This window comes from Eptesicus fuscus, chromosome 24, assembly GCF_027574615.1.
Source record: "Eptesicus fuscus isolate TK198812 chromosome 24, DD_ASM_mEF_20220401, whole genome shotgun sequence".
Classification (NCBI taxonomy): Eukaryota; Metazoa; Chordata; class Mammalia; order Chiroptera; family Vespertilionidae; genus Eptesicus; species Eptesicus fuscus.
In genome coordinates, this window is record NC_072496.1 from 12,928,389 (window position 1) to 12,950,061 (window position 21,673).

General features: G+C 42.1%; 1 protein-coding gene across 1 annotated transcript in view; it reads right to left on the reverse strand.

Annotated features, from left to right (window-relative positions):
- The window catches only part of CEP170 (centrosomal protein 170), a 103,342-nt gene that overhangs the window by 80,856 nt on the left and 813 nt on the right, over nucleotides 1–21,673 (reverse strand). The window contains exon 2 of the mRNA XM_054712941.1: nucleotides 955–1,100. Coding sequence (XP_054568916.1) covers nucleotides 955–1,059 — 105 coding nt within the window. The 5' untranslated portion in view covers nucleotides 1,060–1,100. The remainder of the gene's footprint in view (nucleotides 1–954; nucleotides 1,101–21,673) is intronic.

Genomic DNA, 21,673 nt, shown 5'->3' on the forward strand with positions numbered 1-21,673 from the left:
TAAATTCTTTAAAGTAAAAATGTAATGAGCATATGCAAATTGGATTCTTCCCGGGATAATTCAGGGTTTCTCAGTCTCAGCACTATTGTTATTTGGGGCCAGATGGTTCTCTGTTGTGTGTATGTGGTGGTGGAAGGAAGTATGCTGGACAGTGTAGAAAGTTTAGTAGCACCCCAGCTTCTTGGTCACTACTTCTTAGATGTCAGTAGCAACAACCTCCAACTGTCCACCATTTGTAACAATCGAAATGTCTCCAAATATTGCTAAATGGCCTTGGGAAGGCAGGATCCCCCAGGTGAGAACCAATGGGCTAATAAACATTTCTATTCTAAGTTCTTATTTACATTTTTTTAACCAAAAATGGGGAGGAAGGAGACAAGGGAATAAACTTTATTCTAGATTGCCAGGACCTATTAAAATAACGAATTCTCAAAAATCTAAAGATCTACTTTTCTGCTAATCATATCACTCAAAACTATCTTACAAGTATCTTTTAAAAAATAAGTCCTTTAAACCAAATTCAGTAAATACCAAAAATATTCAATTGTGCTCAAACTACTGGAAGGCATCGCAACGAACATCTCCAAAAGAAGCATGAAGCTAATGTCAGCATCACTGCAGTGTCCATGATGAAGATTCAGTTTTAGTTCATGCTATATAATTTTGTGAATTATTTACGTCTTACTTTTAAATTGCTTAATGTGAATCTTCTTACTTAAGAATAAACTTCTCTACTCTTGAGTCTCATTTTTCAAAATATAATCCCCAAGACTTAGAACTTTTTTTACATGATTCAAGGAAGAAATGAATTAATCACTTAAACTGGTAGCTAGAGCTATAAGAGGGGGAGCCAGAAAGTTCAAATGTATAGTGTTGTTCCCCAAAGGAGTAGAAAACTATTTTATAGCCATTCCAGGTTTTGAGCGGACACACATAGAAGGCTGGTCCCATTACCTGCAACATGAGCTCACAGTCTTCTCTCCCAACAAAAATCATTTCTCGTGGCAGCCTGTGGCGAGTGCCTCCACTGCTCACCAAAAACCAGGATGTTAAGCTCATTTTCTGCTTAGCTTCGAAGTCTTTGGCAAAGCTACATCATCCTGCAGAGAGATTCAGAAAAACACACATTCAGATATTTTTAGCTTTAGCATCCAATCACCAAACCCTATGAGTAAGGCTAAGAATAGAACTGCGTTAAACATTTACCCCTGACTAAACACAGTCCACAGGTCCCGGGAAATGACATCTTTACCAAGTTCTCATTAGTAAAGTAAGTCCAGAAACTCCACTAGGAGTTCAATTAAAAAGGAAGACATTAGGTAATTAAGTATGCAGTCAACTTAATAAACATGTTTCACTTTCCTGAAGGGCTTTGAGCATCACTTAATAAAGGCCTATAATCTTAAAGATAATGGTCACATTAGTGTTATTTTAACCTCAGTCAACACTAGCAATATTGCACAAGTAAATGTCTAACTTATAAATGATTTGAGAAAGATGTTCTAAATTCAAATGAATATATTTTATATCTGATTAAGAACTGACAATGGAAACTAAAGAAATTGCTTATTTTCTACCAAGTGTAGATTACTGAATGCACTTTCAAAGATCAATTTCAATTTTTCTGGCCTTACATATAGTTTACTTTCTTTATATATTTTTCTAAAGCAACAATTCTTAAACCTTTTGTTCTTGGGACTCTTTTGCAATCCAAAACAAAGGACCCCAGTAGCTTGATGTGCATTGACGCTCAAGCAGGAGCTGCCCCCTGGTGGTCAGTGTGCTCCCACAGCCAACCTCCCGTGGTTGGCCAACCTTCCATGGTCCTTCTCCCTGGCCAGCAGGCCCCTTCCCCTGGCTGGCCAGCCCCGATCAGCCCCAATCGGGACTGAGCGAGAGTGCCCTTATTGGCCCCCATCACTGGCCAGGCCAAGGGACTCCACCCATGCACAAAATCGTGCACCGGGCCTCTAGTATAAAATAAAAATTATGGCTTTTTATAAAATTTTACTTTCAATGAGGCTTAAAAGGTAATTAAAAATACATATTTTTTGAAAAACAAAAATACACATAATCCTCAAGGTGAGGGGTATTTTTATTTATTTTTTGGGACAATGATCTTGGGTCCTTTTCTAATTTATCTACAGTGGGAGAGAGTGAGATATAATATAAAGCTATTTTCTCTAGTTCTTATATGGAACTCTCCCCTTCAGAGAGGGGGTCTAAGTTCCCACTCCATCACCCTGACTCATGACTTGTTTGGGCCAATGGGATGATGTCAGTAGATGTAATGAAAGCAGAGGCTCTATTGTGTTTGGGCAATTGGGCTTGCCCTCTAGCACCTATGTGCTCATCAAAAAAAGATGGTGCCCTGATTCCAAATGGGTGAATGAGAGTGAAGTGGAAGAGACAGGGACCTAAGATGCAACTTGAAGCCAGGCCCTCAGTATATCATCCAGCCCCTACTCTGAACATTGAGGGTTCTCTAAACAAGTAAGCAAGAAAACCTTGCCCCAAGGAACTCAGTCCTAAGGAATGCTGGCCAACAGATGTCAGGAGAGGGATTAGCAGAAGGTGATACTAGAACAAACAAGAAGTCGCTGTCCCAGACTGTGATAGGAACACTGGTGGTGGTATACACTGAATGGCCAGATTATTATGATCTCTGAACGCATAATAATCTGGCCACTCAGTGTGTGTGTGTGTGTGTGTGTGTGTGTGTGTGTGTGTGTGTGTGTGTATTAGAGGCCCGGTGCATGAATTCATGCATGGGTGGGGTCTGGCCAGCCTGGCCAGGGGAGGGGACATGGTCGGTTGGCTGGTGTGCCTGCTGGTTGAACTCCTGGTCAAGGGGACAATTTGCATATTAGCCTTTTATTATATAGGATATACACTGAGTGGCCAGATTATTATGCGTTCAGAGATCATAATAATCTGGCCACTCAGTGTAATTCCAAGTGCAGATCTGAAATACAGAGACATTTCTTCAGCTCTGTATCCTCAGAGCCCACTCCAATGTTCACCCTAAGTGACCGAAAACCTATTTTTATGAATTAATGAGTAGCTCTGGAGCTGCTACAAATCTCCTGGAGGTGAAGATCATCTTGAAATCTCCAGAGAGAAGAAGCTAAAAATTAGTCACTGAAACTTTGATCCAATTAGATTTAGCCATCAGATCCTAGTTCCTGGCCTCCCGCATTCTGTCGCCTCTCTTTTCCTCTTTATCTCCTTGTCATGGGCAGCTCTCTGACAAAAGCTTAAAGCTCTGACATTTGGAGGTCAGATGGAGGCCAACACTGAACCAGCTTCGCAGTCCCATGTCTATGTTCCTACTAGCTATAATTAGCTGTAAAGGAGACTGTTCTGTTAGATCAGAGCTCATTTCTTGATCTATGAACTAAACATCTAATATTTAAGCTTTAAATTAAAAAAATAAAAACACCCAGACACTATGCAGCTATTCAGAAGAGCACACAGCTTCACTATACTCGTAAATTTCAACATTATATAGACTTTACAGCTTTTGTTTATTTATATTTTAAAAAGTTGCTTCCAATCACTTATAATTCAAATTGAGGACTGAGGGCAAGAAGAGTCTGAGTGATCTTAATTACTACTGAGAGCTGTGAGGTAGGCAACGAAAGTGCACTTGACATATAAGGACATTCCCACAGAAATATGGAATAAACATCACATAACCCAGGGCAAGGACTGTTTACTCAGAGGGTTAGGTTGGGGGGGGGGGGGAAGGGGGACTGACTATTACATAAATGACCTTCATTGTATGCAATTACTTGAGCTGAGACACATGTTAAGGTAGTCTATCCTTATGCTTCTGCAATTAACTGGCTGACTCACCACCAGATGGCTTTACAGGAGTGAACCTCTCTTACCCCCAACTTTGCAGAGAAGAAATAACTGACTTCATATTAAGACTATCCATCTGCACAGCTGACAATGCTTTCCTCTAACCTGTGCAATTCTCACTTTAATAAAGTATTATCTATTTATGCATCCACGTGCCAATTCTTCTTCTGGTACCAAGAAGTATGAACGTGTGCCAATGATCTCCGGGGGCTTGGCCCAGTGCCTAGCTAGCTCGATATTTCCTGAATGAATAAATAGTAGGAGAAAGAAGATGTGATTTTCCTAACAAAGTAAGAGTGAAAACTCAAAACAAGGGGGGAAAAGTAACAAAGTTCACCCCCTGAAATTGTCACGTGCACCAGCAGTAAAGCTTATTAAAATGAACTAAGCTGCTGCCATCAACTGACGCATTGGCTTTTGTAACTTCTATCATGTCTTTTCAAAAATTTTTTTAAATTAAGACTTTTTTAGCTCCACCAGTGTGGCACAGTAGTAGAGCATCCACCCATGAACCAGGAGCTCACGGTTTGATTCCAGTCAGGCCACATGCCAGGATTGGGGGCTCGGTCCCTCGTGTGGGGAGTGCAGGAGGCAGCCGATCAATGATTCTCTTTCGTCATTGATGTTTCTCTCTCTCTCTCTCCCTCCCTTCCTCTCTAAAATCAATAAAAAATATTTTAAAAAAGTACTAAGACTTTTTAGAGTAGTTTAAGGTTCATAGCAAAATTGAGGGGAAAAGTACAGAGGTTTCCCAAAACCCCCAGCCCCCACACATGCATAGTCTCCCCCATTATCAGCACCCCCATCAGTGATACATTTTTCACAATTGTTGCACCTACACTGGCACATCATTATCATTCAACATCCACAGTTTACATTATGGTTCACTCTTGCTGCTGTACATTCTATGGGTTCGGACAAATGTATAATGGCATGTATCCACCACTACAGTATCATAGAGTATTTTCAATGCCCTAAAAACTCTCTGTGTTCCTCCTATTCACCCCCCCCCCCTCCCAACAACTTCTGATCTTTTACGGCCTCCATAGTTTTGCCTTTTCCAGAATGTCATATAATTGGAATCATATAGTACGTAGTATTTTCAGATTGGCTTCTTTCACTTGGTAATATGCATTTAAGGTTTCTACAAGTCTTTTCATGGCTTGATAGCTCCCTTCTTTATAGCATTCAATGATATTCTATTGTCTGGAGGTACCTTAGCTTATGTATCCGTTCACCTGCTGAAAGACATCTGTGATTGCTTCCAAGTTTTGGCAATTATGAATAAAGCAGCTATAAATACCATGTCTTTTTATCCCTCATACAAAGCACCCAAAAGATAAGTGAATAAATTTTAAACAAATGTATAAATTCAGGATTTATATTTAACACTTTCCCCTACTAAATCCTTAACAGAAAATATCCTCAACACTAAAGTCTCCACCTTTCATCCCCACATATTTCTGAAATGAATCAATTATTAGGGTTGCATTTCAGCTAAGGACTCAAGATCAAATAACGTACAGCTATGGTTGATCATATGTTATAAAAACAACAGCCATAATTCTATATAATAAAAGCCTAATATGCTAAGTGTCTGACCATTTGTTCGACTGTTTGACCAGTCACTATGATGCACACTGACCACCAGGGGGCAGCCGCTCTGATTGATAGGTTAGCCTGTGCTGGGGTCTGGCTGATGGGGACTGGGTTAAATGGGCAGGATACTCCCTGGAGCCCTCCCGTGGTCCCTCCCAGGCCGGCCAATCTCCCACAGTCCCTCCCTGGCCAGCTGGCCCAGATCAGGGGAGACAGGCTGACATGCCCTGGACGTATCTGTGCACCGGGCAGGTTTCGGCCCGATCCCCACAGTCCAAGCTGAGGGACCCCACCGGTGCACAAATGCACTGGGCCTCTAGTTTTAAATAACCTTTTAATTTATAACAGGTAGCATTTACTATGTGCCAGATAATGTTCTAGTAACTTCACACACACACACACACACACACACACACACACACACACACGCACACACACATAACTTTTTAACCAGAAAAATTACCTAAGTTCTAGAAAATGGACATAAAAAATCAACTGAAGTAGAGAATCCATTATATAGAGTACTATAAAAAGAAATCATCATTTTTTCTTTATTCACAAGTATTTAAGTACTCAGCACTATAGATAACAGGGAGAAAGTGATGATCAAGACAGAAAAAGTCCCTCACCGCATAGAATCAGTAATAGGCAAAAGCTAAGACAATAAATAAAACAACACCAATGACGATGGGAAGAGAGAACATGAGAAACAGAGAACGCATGAGGGGACAGGTGCAGGGTGGCTGGGTGGTCCAGGGAAGGCTCTCTGAGAAAGGGACATACACGCAGCCACACTGACAAACAGCTCTGCTGTGTCATTAACCTGACCTGGGACAGAGAATGATATCTACTCCTGGGGGGAAAATATTTCTTTTAAATCCCCACCCCACTAGAAACTGTACAACTAATCCAAAGAAATAAACCCACAGCTGTGCTATTTTTGGATACCTACCAAGATACTTGTTCTCTGCTCGTGTGAACAAACTTGGTACTGGGAAAATTTTTGCTTCCATATACTCATGATTATTTTGGAATGAGTGCTACACATTTTGCCTTTATCATCTGCCACATATAAATATATGTATTATTTAATTTAAAAAAACAGTCAAAGCAAAGACATATTGAGAAAAAAGGTAATTTACAAGATTTGCCTAAAGTAATATTTGACTGTAAATTTTTTCAATAAAAATAAGTGCAGATGGCATGACAAATATCAAATCATATAGTCTATATCTGAGTGTAAGTATTTTCAAAAAGATCTGATGGGAAAAGTCAGTGATTTACTAAAAGATCACTTCTTCAAAAAATCATTTTATAAAGTGCTTAAAAAATGCATGAGAAACCAGTTATACTTTTCCATAAATTATCTAGACATTAAAAGTTCTTGCCAAGTTTTCTCTGCCAGTTTATGAAATATGTACAGTCTGACTGGCTCTCTTTTGTAGAACTGTCAACTGGGTTAAAAATTCATTTTGTTGCTTGACATCAGCAAGTCGATTAAGACTATGATTCAAAGATTTATCAAGTCCTTCCTTTGTGCCAGTAACCATGTGAGGTACTTACACTTCATCCCTTTATTTTACTCCTGGAAGCACGGGAGAAACATTTTTCCCTTGAAGTTAAATGACTCCCCAAGGTCACAAATCCAGCAGTCACAAACAGCAGCCATCTGGACGCACACCTGGGCTTTCAGATACCAAGTTCTAGGCTTTTCCACAACCACTGTCCCCTTTGCATTTTTTCAAGTCTACTTACAAATGAAGCTAGTGATCCCAATTCCTACAGACTCAGATTGGGCTAAAGAATTTGAAAATTGCCCAGCAGGCCTGGCTCAGTGGTTGAGTGTCAACCTAAGAACCAGGAGGTCATGGTTCAATTCCAATCAGGACATATACCCGGGTTGTGGGCTCAATTCCCAGTGTGGGGGGGGGGGGGGGGGGCCTGCAGGAGGCAGCCTACTGATGATTCTCATCATTGATGTTTCTTCTCTCTCTCCCTCTACCTTCCTCTCTCTGAAATCAATGAAAACATATTTTTTAAAAAGAATTTGAAAGTGACTAAAAATCAATATATTTTTATCTAATAACACTATCTTTTTGAGCAATAAACACCGACAGTTCATGGACAACTCAGTCCATTTTCAATCTACCTCGTACTCTCCTGCTTGCCCACCAGCAGGCTTGAACAATCTCTCCCTGAGGAGTCACAGACAAGTAAGACTCTATCAGTTTATACTGAGACCAAAAATCAGCTGCCCAACTAGAGGGATGAGGCAAACTTATGAAAGGGGGTGCAGCGTGGATCAGAAACCTTGAATCTGAAAGAACTGTCAACGCTCTAGGCTCACTGAACAACTATGCATCCCACAAACCTTTGCAGGTCAGAGATCACCAAGCGCAGATAGAGGTGCACAAAGCTGTCTCAACCAAGTGCCAACAGGATGTACAGGAGGAACGGACAGAGGGAGGAAAGCAGTGGAGTGAAGGGTCTGTAAGACCCCGAAAGCCAGCGTCCACCCTTCTGATTTCTCTTGGCTCTGTCATTTGTGTGGGATGAATCTTAGGCCTATCACTGCCTAACGTGTCCTTTAAGAGTTGTTTCTGCTCACCATCACCACCTCTCTCCCTTACTCACTGCACACTAACTGTTTGGGAGGTTGGCATAAATCATTTCAACCATAGTATAAGCTCAACACATGACACGGAAATCAAAATCAAAGTGCAGAGTAAGTCACAAGCCTCAGAGTATGTTTTAAGCAAGGACAGATTTTATAACTACATCAGAAATGCACCTGTTTATTGCCTAATAATACGTTGTTAATTATTAGCTGAAATTGTGAGCAATAAAACTAGGATGATGGAGAGGTTTTATATTTACACGCCAAATGGGCCAGACATGCCTTGGAGCCCACCCGTGGTCTAATAAATGAGCCACTAGCCACATATAAACTACTGAGCATTTGAAATGTGGCAAAGGCATCTTAGGAGACTTTTTATTTTAATTAATTTAAATTTAAATATTCATATATTTAATAGGGGCTACTCTAGCTAGCTCAGCTTTAAAAACAAGATTAACATTAAGGATGGCATTAGTTAAATGCCTCATACATATAGAATATAAATATACTAGAGGCCCGGTGCATGAAATTCGTGCACGGGGGGGGGGGGGGGCGGCGTCCCTCAGCCCAGCCTGCACGCTCTCCAATTTGGGACCCCTCGAGGGATGTCTGACTGCCCATTTAGGCCCGATCCCAACGGCAAGTCGGACATCCCTCTCACAATCCAGGACTGCTGGCTCCCAACTGCTCGCCTTCCTGCCTTCCTGATTGCCCCTAACCGCTTCTGCCTGCCAGCCTGATCAACCCCTAACAACTCCCCTGCCAGCCTGTTTGCCCCTAACTGGCCTCCCCTGCAGGCCTGGGTCCCCCCCAACTGCCCTTCCCTGCAGGCCTGGTCACCTCCAACTTCCCTCCTCTGCTGGCCTGGTCACCCCTAACTGCCCTCCCCTGCAGGCTTGATCACCCCCAACTGCCCTCCCTTGCAGGCCTGGTCCCTCCCAACTGCCCTCCCCTTCTGGCCATCTTGTGGTGGCCATTGTGTCCACATGGGGGCAGGATCTTTGACCACATGGAGGCAGCCATCTTGTGTGTTGGAGTGATGGTCAATCTGCATATTACTTTTTTATTAGATAGGATAGAGGCCTGGTGCACGGGTGGGGGCTGGCTGGTTTGCCCTGAAGGGTGTCCCAGATCAGGGTGGGGGTTCCTTTGGGGCGTGGGGTGGCCTGGGCGAGGGGCGTGTGGTGGTTTGCAGGCCAGCCATACCCCCTGGCGACCCAAGTGGAGGCCCTGGTATCTGGGGTTTATTTATCTTCTACAATTGGAACTTTGTAGCCTGGAGCGGAGCCAAGTCTTCTGCTAGCTCCGTTTCGGCAGTCATTTCTGTTGGAATTTATTTATCTTCTATAATTGAAACTTTGTAGCCTTAAGCGGAGGCCAAGGCAGGCCAGGGTGTGTGGAAAGCTTGGCTTCCTCCATCGCCGGGGGCAACCCTAGCCTCCTGCTCTCTCTAGCTCCGTGGCTGCCGCCATTTTTGTTGGGATTTATTTATCTTCTATAATGGAAACTTTGTAGCCTGGAGTGGAGGCCTGGGCCCGCCAGGGTGTGCTAAAAGCTTGGCTTCCTCCATTGCCGGGGAAACCCAAGCCTCCCTCCTGCTACCTCTGTGGCTGCAGCCATCTTGGTTGGGTTAATTTGCATACTCGCTCCTGATTGGCTGGCGGGCGTGGCTTATGGGTGTAACAGAGTGATGGTTAATTTGCATACTCTTTCATTAGATAGGATACAAACATGCAAATAGGCTAATACACACAAAAAATGTGTAGAAATAATCTGACCTGATCAAAGAGTGTAAAGAGCTTTATATTTTCATTTATAAAGGTATATAGCATTCACACAAACTAGTAAATTATATAAGCAATCAAGGCTATCTTTTGGCTGCAATAATTCAATAATCACTTCAACTGTTACTTTGTCTTAAGTCTATTCTTTCATATATTATTCATGACACTATTGATGCTTAGAGTGATTAGGTCCATCATTACCAGAATTCCATGAGGTCTGCAACTGCTTGCCGGAAATATTTTGTAGTGGGAATATTTCTGGAAAGGCAATTCTTTTAAAAGGGAATCTCTGGGTCTAACTACAGAACAATTCCCTATTGACATTTATTTCATTTGGGGAAGAGCTTTTGCAAGTTTGAGGATAAAAAAGCCACTAAAATAGCCCTAGCTGGTTTGGCTCAGTGGGTAGAGCATCAGCCTATGGACTGAAGAGTCCCGGGTTCGATTCTGGTCAAGGGCACGTACCTAGGTTGCAGACTAGATCACCAGTTCTGGTTGGGGTGTGTGTGGAAGGCAACCAATTGAAGTTTCTCTCTCACATGGATGTTTCTCTCTTTGTATCCCCCCACTCCCTTTCACTCTCTCTAGGAATCAATGGAAAAAATATCCTCGGGTGAGGATTAACAAGAACAAAAAGAGCAGCTTAAAGAGATTATTGGGTACTTTTAACAATTATTACGAGGAGACAATGCTCCGAGCCCAAATGAACAGGATATGCCTAAAAAGGTTTACCTTCCAAAGACTTCCTTTCTTCAGTGCTGCCTCTCTTTCTGCTCTGTCCAGCCTCTCCTTCCTTTTTTAGTCCATCTCTACACACCACACACATCCTCCAGCTCCTTTGACTCTCTCTTCTTTGTGACACAATGGGCCATAAAGAGAAAACTAAAGAATTTTTTAAACTTTCACATGCTCAATATTACTTTACTAGAAGCCCGATGCACAAAGATTCGTGCAAGAATGGGCCTTCCTTTCCCTGGCTGCTGGCACCACCTTTCCGCTCCAGGCCCTGGAGCCACCTCTTTCTGCTCCGGCCCCGCCCCCGGCCGCTTGGCACCTGCATATGCAAATTAACCCACCATCCTTGTTGTGTTAATTTGCATACTCACTCCTGATTGGCTGGTGGGCATCATGAAGGTACGGTCAATCTGCATCTTTCTCTTTTATTAGTGTAGATAAACTGGGGAGTAACCTCAGAAATGATATTGTTTATGCCTTTTATTTGTACAAATGAGAAACATGAGAAAATGAGATTAAAGATTTGTTCAATATCAGCTCAGCCTGGGTGGCTCCGTGGTTGAGCATCGACCTATGAACCAGGAGGTCACGGTTCGAATCCCGGTCAGGGGCACATGCCCAGGTTGTGGGCTCAATCCCCAGTAGGGGGCGTGCAGGAGGCAGCCGATCCATGATTCTCTATCATCATTGATGTTCCTATCTCTCTCTCCCTCTCTGAAATCAATAAAAATATGTTTTAAGAAAGATGTGTTCAATATCATATAGCGAGGAAGTAACAGCCAACTACGAAGCTCTGCTCCTTGTGCAAAGCACCCCCTTATTCACATCATGTTGACAACGTATCGGTGTCTGTGTCTGCGCGTGTTTATCCGAATGTCGGGGACCAGCCTCAAAGTCATCTGTGACACACAATGACTACACGGTCTGGTTTTTCTGCAGGAGGCTTGCGATGACAGTATTTATTAAATAAAACGACACGTGTTTTATAAAACAGATTTAGGTGTACGCAGCGATTGTTCCAAAAAAATTAATGTGGTTCCTGCCTTCCTTTTCCCCCTGTAGTTTGCAACTCTTCATTGAAAATGGTTTCCTCTGGCTCTATTAAACCGATACAGCCATGTCATACTACTAAAGGCCAATCTATGGTAATAAGAAAAATACATTCTATATTACTGAAAGTCCTATTAATAATTTTATTGTTAAAATTTTTTTTAAATTATCTTTATTGATCCCAGAGAGGAAGGGAGTGGGAGAGAGAGAGATAGAAACATCAATGATGAGAAGGAATCATCAATCAGCCGCCTCCTGCACACCTCCCACTGGGGATGGAGCCTGCAACCTGGGCATGTGCCCCCGACTGGAATCGAACCCGAGACTCTTCAGTCTGCAGGCCATGGCTCTATCCACTGAGCCAAATCGGCCAGGGCATATTGTTAAATGTTTTAATTGAACTAGTTTACTGCTTCCATTAGATGTTTGAGAATTCTATCAAAAGAGATAATAATCTTACATTTCTTATCTATTCATTAATTCTATATTCATGTCCTAGGGGGAATTAGATCAGAAACTCTTATATGATTAAATAAAATATTCAAAATATGAAAAGAAGTAAATAATATTTGTTCCCAGAAATGCCTATGAACTGATTCATAAATATCTTAATTATTCTCCCCTGCTCTGGACATTAGCCCTTATTTTATCCCTATTTTTTAAAATATATATTTTTTATTGATTTCAGAGAGGAAGGGAGAGAGAGATAGAAACATCAATGATGAGAATCACTGATTGGCTGTCCCCTGCATACCCCTACTGAGGATCAAGCCTGCAACCCTGGCATGTGCCCTTGACTGGAAGTGAACCTGGGACCATTAAGTCTGCAGGCCAATGCTCTATCCACTGAGCCAAAACACTAGGGCTCTACCCCTATTTTTGATACTAATGTGCTTGATAAACATTTACTTTTGCTTTGTTTATTTATGCCGGATCCAGCATAGAAGGTGCAACCAAATTTTTAAGAAGTGATATTTGATATTATATTTGAATTTTGTCATATATAAACTTTTTAGGGTATATAGTATATATCTATATCTATATTTCAAAGAAAAACTCAAATAATCTAATGAGAAAATAATTTTGTAACAGAGCTCAAACAAAATTTCTAAATTTTACTTTACTTACCCTTCATTAATTGTTCCCACCTCTCCAATTTACAAATTTTACATTCCTAATTTTGTACAGTGGCTCTTTACCATTCTGGAATTTGTTAGGTCAAACTAAAATTTCTCACCTCAAGAAAAGGCTCTTTTAAAAAAAATACATATATATACTTATTGATTTCAGAGAGGAAAGGGATAATAGAAACATCAATAATGAAAGAGAACTGTTGCTTGGTTACCACCTGCATGCCCCCCACTAGGGATTGAGCCCGCAACCTGGGCATGTGCCCTGAAGGAGAATGGAACCCTAAACTCCTGGGCATAGGTCAATGCTAAACCACTGGGCCACACCAGCCAGGCAAAAAGGCCCTTATTTATTATTTTAAAAAAAATTTTTAAGTATATTTTTATTGATTTCAGAGAGGAAGAGTGAGATAGAAATATCCATGATGAGAGAGAATCACGGATCAGCTGCCTCCTGCAAGTCCCCCACTGGAGATCGAGCCCACAACCCAGGCATGTGCCCTTGACCGGAATTGAACCCGGGACCCTTCAGTTCGCAGGCCGACAATCTATCCACTGAGCCAAACCGGCTAGGGCTATTTATTATTTTTTTAAAGGCCCTTATTTTTATTGAACAGCCCAGACAGAATGCCCACATAGGTGAAGGGCAGAGTATAGTAGAAGTGGAAGTTAGTGAATAAAACTGACAACAAATATTTTACTCCTGGATTTCCTACAAAAGGAAATCGCAGAATTAGTAGATTAGAGAAACAGTGTATGTTTCATTCAATAGCTCTTCAGCTTAAACAAAAACCCGAATAAAATCTTATTCCCTTACATCATCAACTATGCTCATTTTCCCTATCTGCTTCCACAAATCAGTTTCCAGCCGGCTGCCTGGAGGCCAAGACCACTAACCTCACCCTGAGCTTAGAATCTGTACTTTTTCTATTCCATGTAGCACGTGACAAACCCTTATCTAGTAAAACACCTTCAAAAAAGCCCCCAAACAACAACAGTTAAAAAAAGGGAAATTCCCCTTGACAGCTTTGGAAAAAGTAAGCTAGCCTGACTTCATTTTCGTTATTGAGACATTCTGCCTAGAATTAAAGGATGAGTATGGATGCAGTGGTTGCCAACCGGGGGTCCGTCAGGTCCGCTGGATTAGAGCAAGTTACTATCTCAAAGCCTCCCTCCAGCATCATGTCCTTTTCTCCACCCCAAGAATATTATGAGATGATGCGCAAAAGCCGCCTATGGGGATGGGATGCAGAAGAAAAAAACTATTGTACAGACTCAGAATGAAAAAATACTTCATCAGCAACCAACACATTCCTTCCGATCTAACAGTCTCAAGTGGTACCACACTTGGGGCAAAGGGGGAAGGAGATCCTACCTGGAATTACACCTTTCATTTGTCTTTTACATCTAACTCACTTGTTTATTCCAAACAGTTGGACTACCACAAGCTTTATGTATAGATGAAGACACTGAGGTTCTGAAATTAAAGCGACATGTTCAAGGTCACACAATTCGGGATTCTCAGGCAATTCTGACAGCAAATCTTCTCCTTGAATAGTTCAGCCTTTCCTGCTCTCTCTGTAGCTGCAGCAGCCAACTCCCTACACTGAACAAGCAGCAGAGGCCGATTCGTGATGAAAACTTTGTTCAGAGCTTAAGATGTAGTAGCTTCTGGAGGAGATATTGTGAATGTCCCCACTGATAAACTAGAATAAATCATTTTCTCAGAGACAGTGTAGAAGGAAAGAGGATATTGCCTGTTTTCGTGAGAAGTATTTAGGTGACTAAAGGTGTTATGGGTGACTGCTCATTCCTTGTAAGTAAAAATACTTTTCTTTACTTGGCTTTTGGGACACCACACTTATTACCTCACTGGCCACTTCTTCTTTTTTTTTTTTTTAAATCTATTTTTATTGATTTCAGAGAGGAAGGGAGAGGGAGAGATAGAAACATCAATGATGAGAAAGAATCATTGATTGGCTGCTTCCTGCACACCCCCACTGGGGATCGAGCCTGTAACTTGAGCATGTGCCCTTGACCTGAGTCGAACCTGGGACCCCTCAGTCCACAGGCCGACACTATCCACTGAGCCAAACTGGCTAAGGCACTGGCCACTTTTTTACAATCCTTCTTGATAGCTCCTTCTCTCTTGTCAGTATCAGGTCTCAATTCTCAGGCCTCTTATCAACCTAATTAATGAACTCTCAGCCTAAGGGATGTCCTCCAGTCCTGCGCCTTTAAATAGGGTCTACTGCCCTAGCCGGTGTGGCCCAGTGGATAGAGCATCAGGCCACCGGCTGAAAGGTCCCAAGTTTGATCCTGGTTAAGGGAAAGTACCTCAGCTGCAATCCCCAATCCTTGTCGGGACACGTGAGGGAGGCAAACAATTGGTATGTCTCTCTCACATTGATGTTTCTCTCTCTCTCTCCCTCCTTCCCTTTCACTCTCTCTACAAGTCAATTGAAAAATATCCTTGGCCCTGGCTAGTTTGGCTCAGTGGATAGAGCATTGGCCTGTGGACTGAAAGGTCCCGGGTTTGATTCAAATCAAGGGCACATGCCCAGGTTGTGGCCCCATCCCAAGTAGGGGGTGTGGAGGAGGCAGCCAGTCAATGATTCTCTCATCATTGATGTTTCTCTCCCTCTCTCCCTCTTTCTTCCTCTCTGAAATCAATAAAAATATATTTTAAAAAAGAAAAAAGAAAAATATCCTCAGGTAAGGATTAAACAAAACAAAACAAAAAAATAAATACTGTCTCTACTGATGATGCTTAAAAGTTCAATATCTTCAGTCTGAAATGAACTTCTGAATTCCGGACTAGTATATTCGACTGCCTACTTGATATCGCCACTTGGATGTTTAAGTAGCATTTCGAACTTAATTTGTCCCAAGCTCTTGGTCTTTTAAAATCAGAATCTGATAATTTTCACTAAATCCACACTACCACTCAGTGTAAACCACTAACATCTCTCAGACTAGATCACTCCAAATGTGTCTTAGCTTATCCCCCTTGTCCCTCTCCTTGTCCCAGTCTAATAGCCACAAAACAGCCGGAGCCACACTTTAAAAATATAACCCAATTCTTACGTCATTCCCCTGCTCCAACACTCCAATGAGCTCCCAAGGCAGTTTAAATAAAATCAACCAGTGCAATCTCTCTCCAACCTCATCTCCTCCTACCTTTCCAGCCAGTGACCTCTTTGTTTTTAGAATTCACTCATCCCATAGAATTCACTCATCTCAGGACCACTGCCCTGTCTAACCAGATACCTACACGGCTGCTTCCTTATCTTGTACTAGAGGCCTGGTGCACGAATTCGGGCATGGGTGGGGTCCCTTGGCCTGGCCGGCAATTGGGCTGTCTTGCCCAGTCCTGATGGGAGCCGATGGGGGCTGGCCAGCTGGGGAGGGACCACAGGAGGGCTCCAGGGCGTGTCCAGCCCTCTTGCCCAGTCCAGATGGGCCAGACCCCAGCAGCAAGCTAACCTACCGGTTGGAGCATCTGCCCCCTGGTGGTCAGTCAACATCATAGCGACTGGTTGAGCGGTTGACCAAATGGTCGACCAATCGGTCAGACACTTAGCATATTACACTTTTATTATATAGGATAAGTCTCTGCTAAATGTCATCTTTTCAGAGTGAGATGTCCCCTGACCACTCTCTAAAGTATACCTGTCCAGGTGCAGAATACTGTATAAAGAGGCTATCATTTATGTAAAAGAGAGGGGGTGAATTAAGATTAAATTGATAAAACTGAATTGAAAAAAGTTTACTGAAAGGATAAATACATGAAGAGGGTAGCATGAGTTCCTCCTTAATTAAAAACAACAAATAAATAAAAACATCTCAACTGTTTCCAGTATCTTGTGTCATCGCTTACCTCCAGCATATTTCATTCATGCAACACTTCTTCTATTTATAAATCTGCAGGCTGTCCTTGGCCATAACCAGTACACGGCCAGGATAAAGACATAAGAGGGCTGGCTTGTTAATTCTGTAAACGTCAAAAAGCCAGGAAGGGAAGCTAATCCCTTGGATAACAGAATCATGATTCAAGAAGATCTCAACAAGTTTTAACGCTGGCTACATTCAAAGAGATGATTTTAAAACAGTTAAAGGTAAATAGCACTGCTTCAAAACCACCGTGAACGTGTATATACAGACTGGGAGAAATCTTAACATAAAAAAGATGCTGGTTTATGTTGACAACATCAGTGGTTTCCAGACAAATTTTTCAAAAACCAAAGAGAAACAATATCAAGCTGCCAACTTTTGATTGTTTATTTAAGAACACTAAGACAAAACCAAGGAATCCAAGACAAATGTCCAAAGAAACTTACCACCTAGCACTATCATTTCATAAAGAAGGTTCATTTTAGCATCAGAAAAGAATCAGAATAAAAATTTAAAAAAACCAAAAACCCCTACTCGCACAACTATGACTTGAAAAGCCACGTAACATTTTTTCTCTCACTTTCCTGCTATTCAAGAGTTAACACAATTTGAGACCGCAAACACAAGTGCACTGCTTAAGTTGAGGAAAGACATAATTTCACTGCACTATATTCAGACCATAACGGCAGAATTAAATAGGGAACCAGATCAGAGAAAGAATAGCTCTGACAAAAATGACTGTAGTCAACAGATGAGAACGGTAAAGGAAACCACTTCACATGAAGTTGCAGGGGTTGTCACATTTAACTTAGAAAAGAGAAGACCTAGCAAGGACCCAGTCCAGTGAGGAAAGCTTACTGCATCTCACTCATGAAGACAGAACTGCAAAGTGGGAAGAAGTTACATAATACAGACAGAGCAGATACTAACTCAACTTCAGTAAGATCTTTCCATACTTTTCAAAAGCTAAGTGAGCCATCCTCTGCCCACTTTCTCATGGAAGTGTTGTTTGTGGAGAAGCTGGGTTCAATAACATCTACAGGGATTTAGTAATCGGCATGGTATTACTTCTAAAATCTCCTCTAAGCCTAAAATTTTATGAATCAGAAAGGAATCAATGTTGCCTTTTGAACCTACTAAAAGGGGCGAGTGGTCAGAATTTTTGCTTTAGTAAAAAAGACATAGGTTCAGTTATGGGTTGTACCACTTAGTAATGTGTGACACAAAACAAAATTATTCACTAACTCTGGGTCTCAAATATTCTCAACTGGAAAATAATACCTTATTTATAGTACTGCTGCATGAATTACACACACACACACACACACACACACACACTGCCTAGCACTTACACCGAGTGGCCAGATTATGTGTGTGTGTGTGTGTGTGTGTGTGTGTGTATATGTGTGTGTGTATATATATACATATACATACATATATACATATATATATATATATATTAGAGGCCCCGGTGCATGAATTCATGCATGGGTGGGGTCCAGCCAGCCTGGCCAGGGGGAGGGGACATGGGCAGTTGGCAGGCCTGCCTGCTGGTCAAACTCCTGGTTGAGGGGACAATTTGCATATTAGCCTTTTATTATATAGGATATACACTGAGTGGCCAGATTATTATGCGTTCAGAGATCATAATAATCTGGTCACTCAGTGTAGTAGGTGCTTAATACATAATAGATTATTCATTTATGTAACAAATATCGTGTTCCAAAGAGTAATATTTTCTATCTTACTTATTAATGATTGTTATACTTAAAAGACTTCTCTGCTATGTCTCATTTTTCAAACCTAATGCATGCTTGGGATTCTTTTCCACTTATATATTAGTACAATCCCTATTTGCATGTTAGTACTTTTTGTAAGGCTTTCTTTAACCTCACTTTGGTGGTTTCCTTTCTATTTTTGTTTGACATAAAAGTGGGCTTTACCTTCAGTACATATCGGCTGTATCAGCTCATTTTGGCCAAAAAATTTTATAATATGCTCTTGGACAATCATTTCAACTAACTGGACTATATATCCAGTTTTATCAACCTTACCCCCAGACAGATGATTTCTTATTGTCTTGTATTGCTCACATTGGCCAACTCATTGCTTAGCACCTTCCTCAGGAAATTTATGAGTAAGTAAATTAAAACCTATTCCACCAAGTGTAGCTGATTATTAGAAATCCTGGTCATTAACAAAAGGTTATGAAATAAAGATGGTCTCAGATTTCTCCCTGTAAGAGGAAACCCATTGCTTACTGAAGCACATCAACATGTAATGATCAGTCAACATTATTTCTCCAGGGAGGCCTTTTCAGATGGTATGCAATTACTCTTTTGTTACACTTACAGTATAATTTGAACTGAACGGGTATTTAAGTTGACAATTTAGTATCATGCTGTGTGTAAGGTATTTATTAGGATAGTTTAACACCTCTAGTGTTCACTATAGAAAAGACAAAAACATTACTCATTAACTGAAATAGCAAAAATTATTTTTCAAGAATAGCTTTTGTTGAGTAAAAAACATGTTGACAACTTTAAACATATACAGCATTCAGGACTAGATGAGTCATATCTGATTACTATCAGATGCAACAATAAAACAAGTAGTTTTTCAGTGTCAAGAGGAAAGAAGAAACTGATACTTGGAACAAATAAACCAAATCACTAAGCACAGAATTTTTAAAGCACCATGATATTTGCATGGATAGGCATAATGTACACTAATTTTCTAGTGTAGTTTTCACTATTCTAATGCTCAGATAAACATGCAGACGGTTATTTATTTCCATACTGGGTAATTTTAGAATACCATGAAATTTACCAGTAGAATACATTTCAAGTGTGATTTAATATAATTCCACACACCTAATTTAGTTACAGTTTATTTTTAAGTTGAAATGTAAGAAAAATATTGAGTTATTTTTAAGTCTATTAAGTGCAAAGTAGAATTTAAGGATAAAAATTAAAAGGACAACAAAAAAGCACTTGATCCTAAAACCAACTCAATAAAAAGCATAAGTTTAATTTTGGTAAAAAGTTCAACACAAATTTTTTCTCAAAAGGTAAATTTTTGCTTAAAATAGTAAAACTCATTAATTGATGAAAAATGAACTTCACAGGTTCTTGTTACGTGGCAATTTTATTTTTAACCGAGTTTATAGAGTTGATCATACTACAAAATACTACTGAATATCAAGAAATATTAAAATAGGGTTACTTGGAAAGTAGCAGGGAAAAAATTTTCCAAGGTTCTGTTTTTATGCAAAACCCATGTTATGGTATCTTTCCCTACATCAGTAAGTTAATATCTAAAACTAAAGTTCTATTTCAGTAGAATTATTCTCACATGACAAAGGATCAGATTAATACAACTGGGGTGACCATGAACTTGACCGTCACAGACCACTCAGAGGCTGGAGAGCAGCTTTCCTTACATGTCCACAGCGGATGTCACTTGCCTCTGCCTTTCATTGGAAGTTGGGGTTTGACGGACAGGCCAGTTAACTTTTTCAAATGTTCCTGTCTTCCTCTGTCAGTCAAGTGCACTTAGATTCTTGGGTTTTAAAACAGCAAAACTGCGCAACCGCTACCAAGTCAGGAAGCAGGAAAAGCAGCCGGAGTGTCACTTAGAAACACCACACAGAAGGGCAGAAAAAAATGCAGGATGGTTTGTAACTTGCAACGTAATATTTCCTGAGCCGAATTCCTAAATCTTGGAAGCATTCCCGGAGAGGATTTCATCAGAAGATCTAGATACTGTACCCATAATATAACTCCTCTCGCCTTCTCCCCCCACCTGCTCCTCCCCATCCTACTTCATCCTCTTGGGCTGGTTTTAGCCCCAGCACCCGGTCGGAAGCATTGCAGGCTGAAGGACCAAGTCCTTTGAAAAGAGACCTTTGCAATCTGCTGCACCCCATTTCGCTCCGAGGGGAAGTGAATTTTCATAAAGAGAATAAAAATAGAAATTAAACCAATGCAGACATCGAAATGTACCAGGTCTATTTTTTTTTATTTTTTGGTTGCTTTGATTGCTTAAAAAAAAGAGAGAGAAAAAAAATAGGCAAGATGTGAATCTATTCGCTTAGGAACGTAGCATGCGTTACCCAACCCACTGAAAAAAAAAACACACCAACAATTCTGCTGCTGCATTTCCCAGCTACACAATAGGTCGCCGCCAGCCCTTCCCAAAGCCCGGTCTTCGCCGTTCAACAGTCATTTTATACCGATCCCCTGGGCAGTGCTTGCACGGGCCCCGGCCCACAGTCTTCCAGGACCTTGCATTCTCCAATTTCAGCAAGAAAACTCGACTGCACGCCAAGAAAAACCGAGATTCGAGGACTCGGGACCCAAAACCCCACATCTTCCCGCCCAGGGAGGGTTAGGTCAGCGGCTGGGATGTGTCTCCCTGGGGTAAAAACGTCAGGAGGCCATCCCGAACCCCGCATTTGAATCCTCGGGACAATGAGGCCCACAGGAAGCCGCTGGGTCCTCCCCCGGGGGCTCACCACGGGGTGCAGTCGCCCGGCGGGGTGCGTGACACCCCGTCTTCCACGCCCTCCCCACCCCGCGTCCAAAAGGCTCCTCGCCCGACCTCGCGCCCAGCACCCCACAGCCCAGCACGGACCACAAAGAGGGGTCGGCGCCGGAGGCGGCTCCGATCCGGGGGAGTCAGTCCCTTCCAGCGGCCGCGCGGCCCTTCCCTCCCGGCTCCGCCCGCGCCCCTCGCTCGGCCCCGGCGGAGGGGGAGGATGCACAAAGCCGAGGCGGAGGGCGCTGACAGCATTCAAAACAGCGGCGGCGGCGGCGGGCCCGGGAGCGCCCGGGGGTGGGGGGGGGGCTGGGCTGGGATGCAGGGGCGCCCGGCCAACCCCCCGATCCGGTGCGCGGGGGGTGGCGGCGCCGCGCGGAGCATCCGGGAAGCGCCCCCCCCGGCCCCCTTCCCGCCGCGGGCCGAGGCCGGGGCCCGGGCTGCAGACCCGGGGAGGA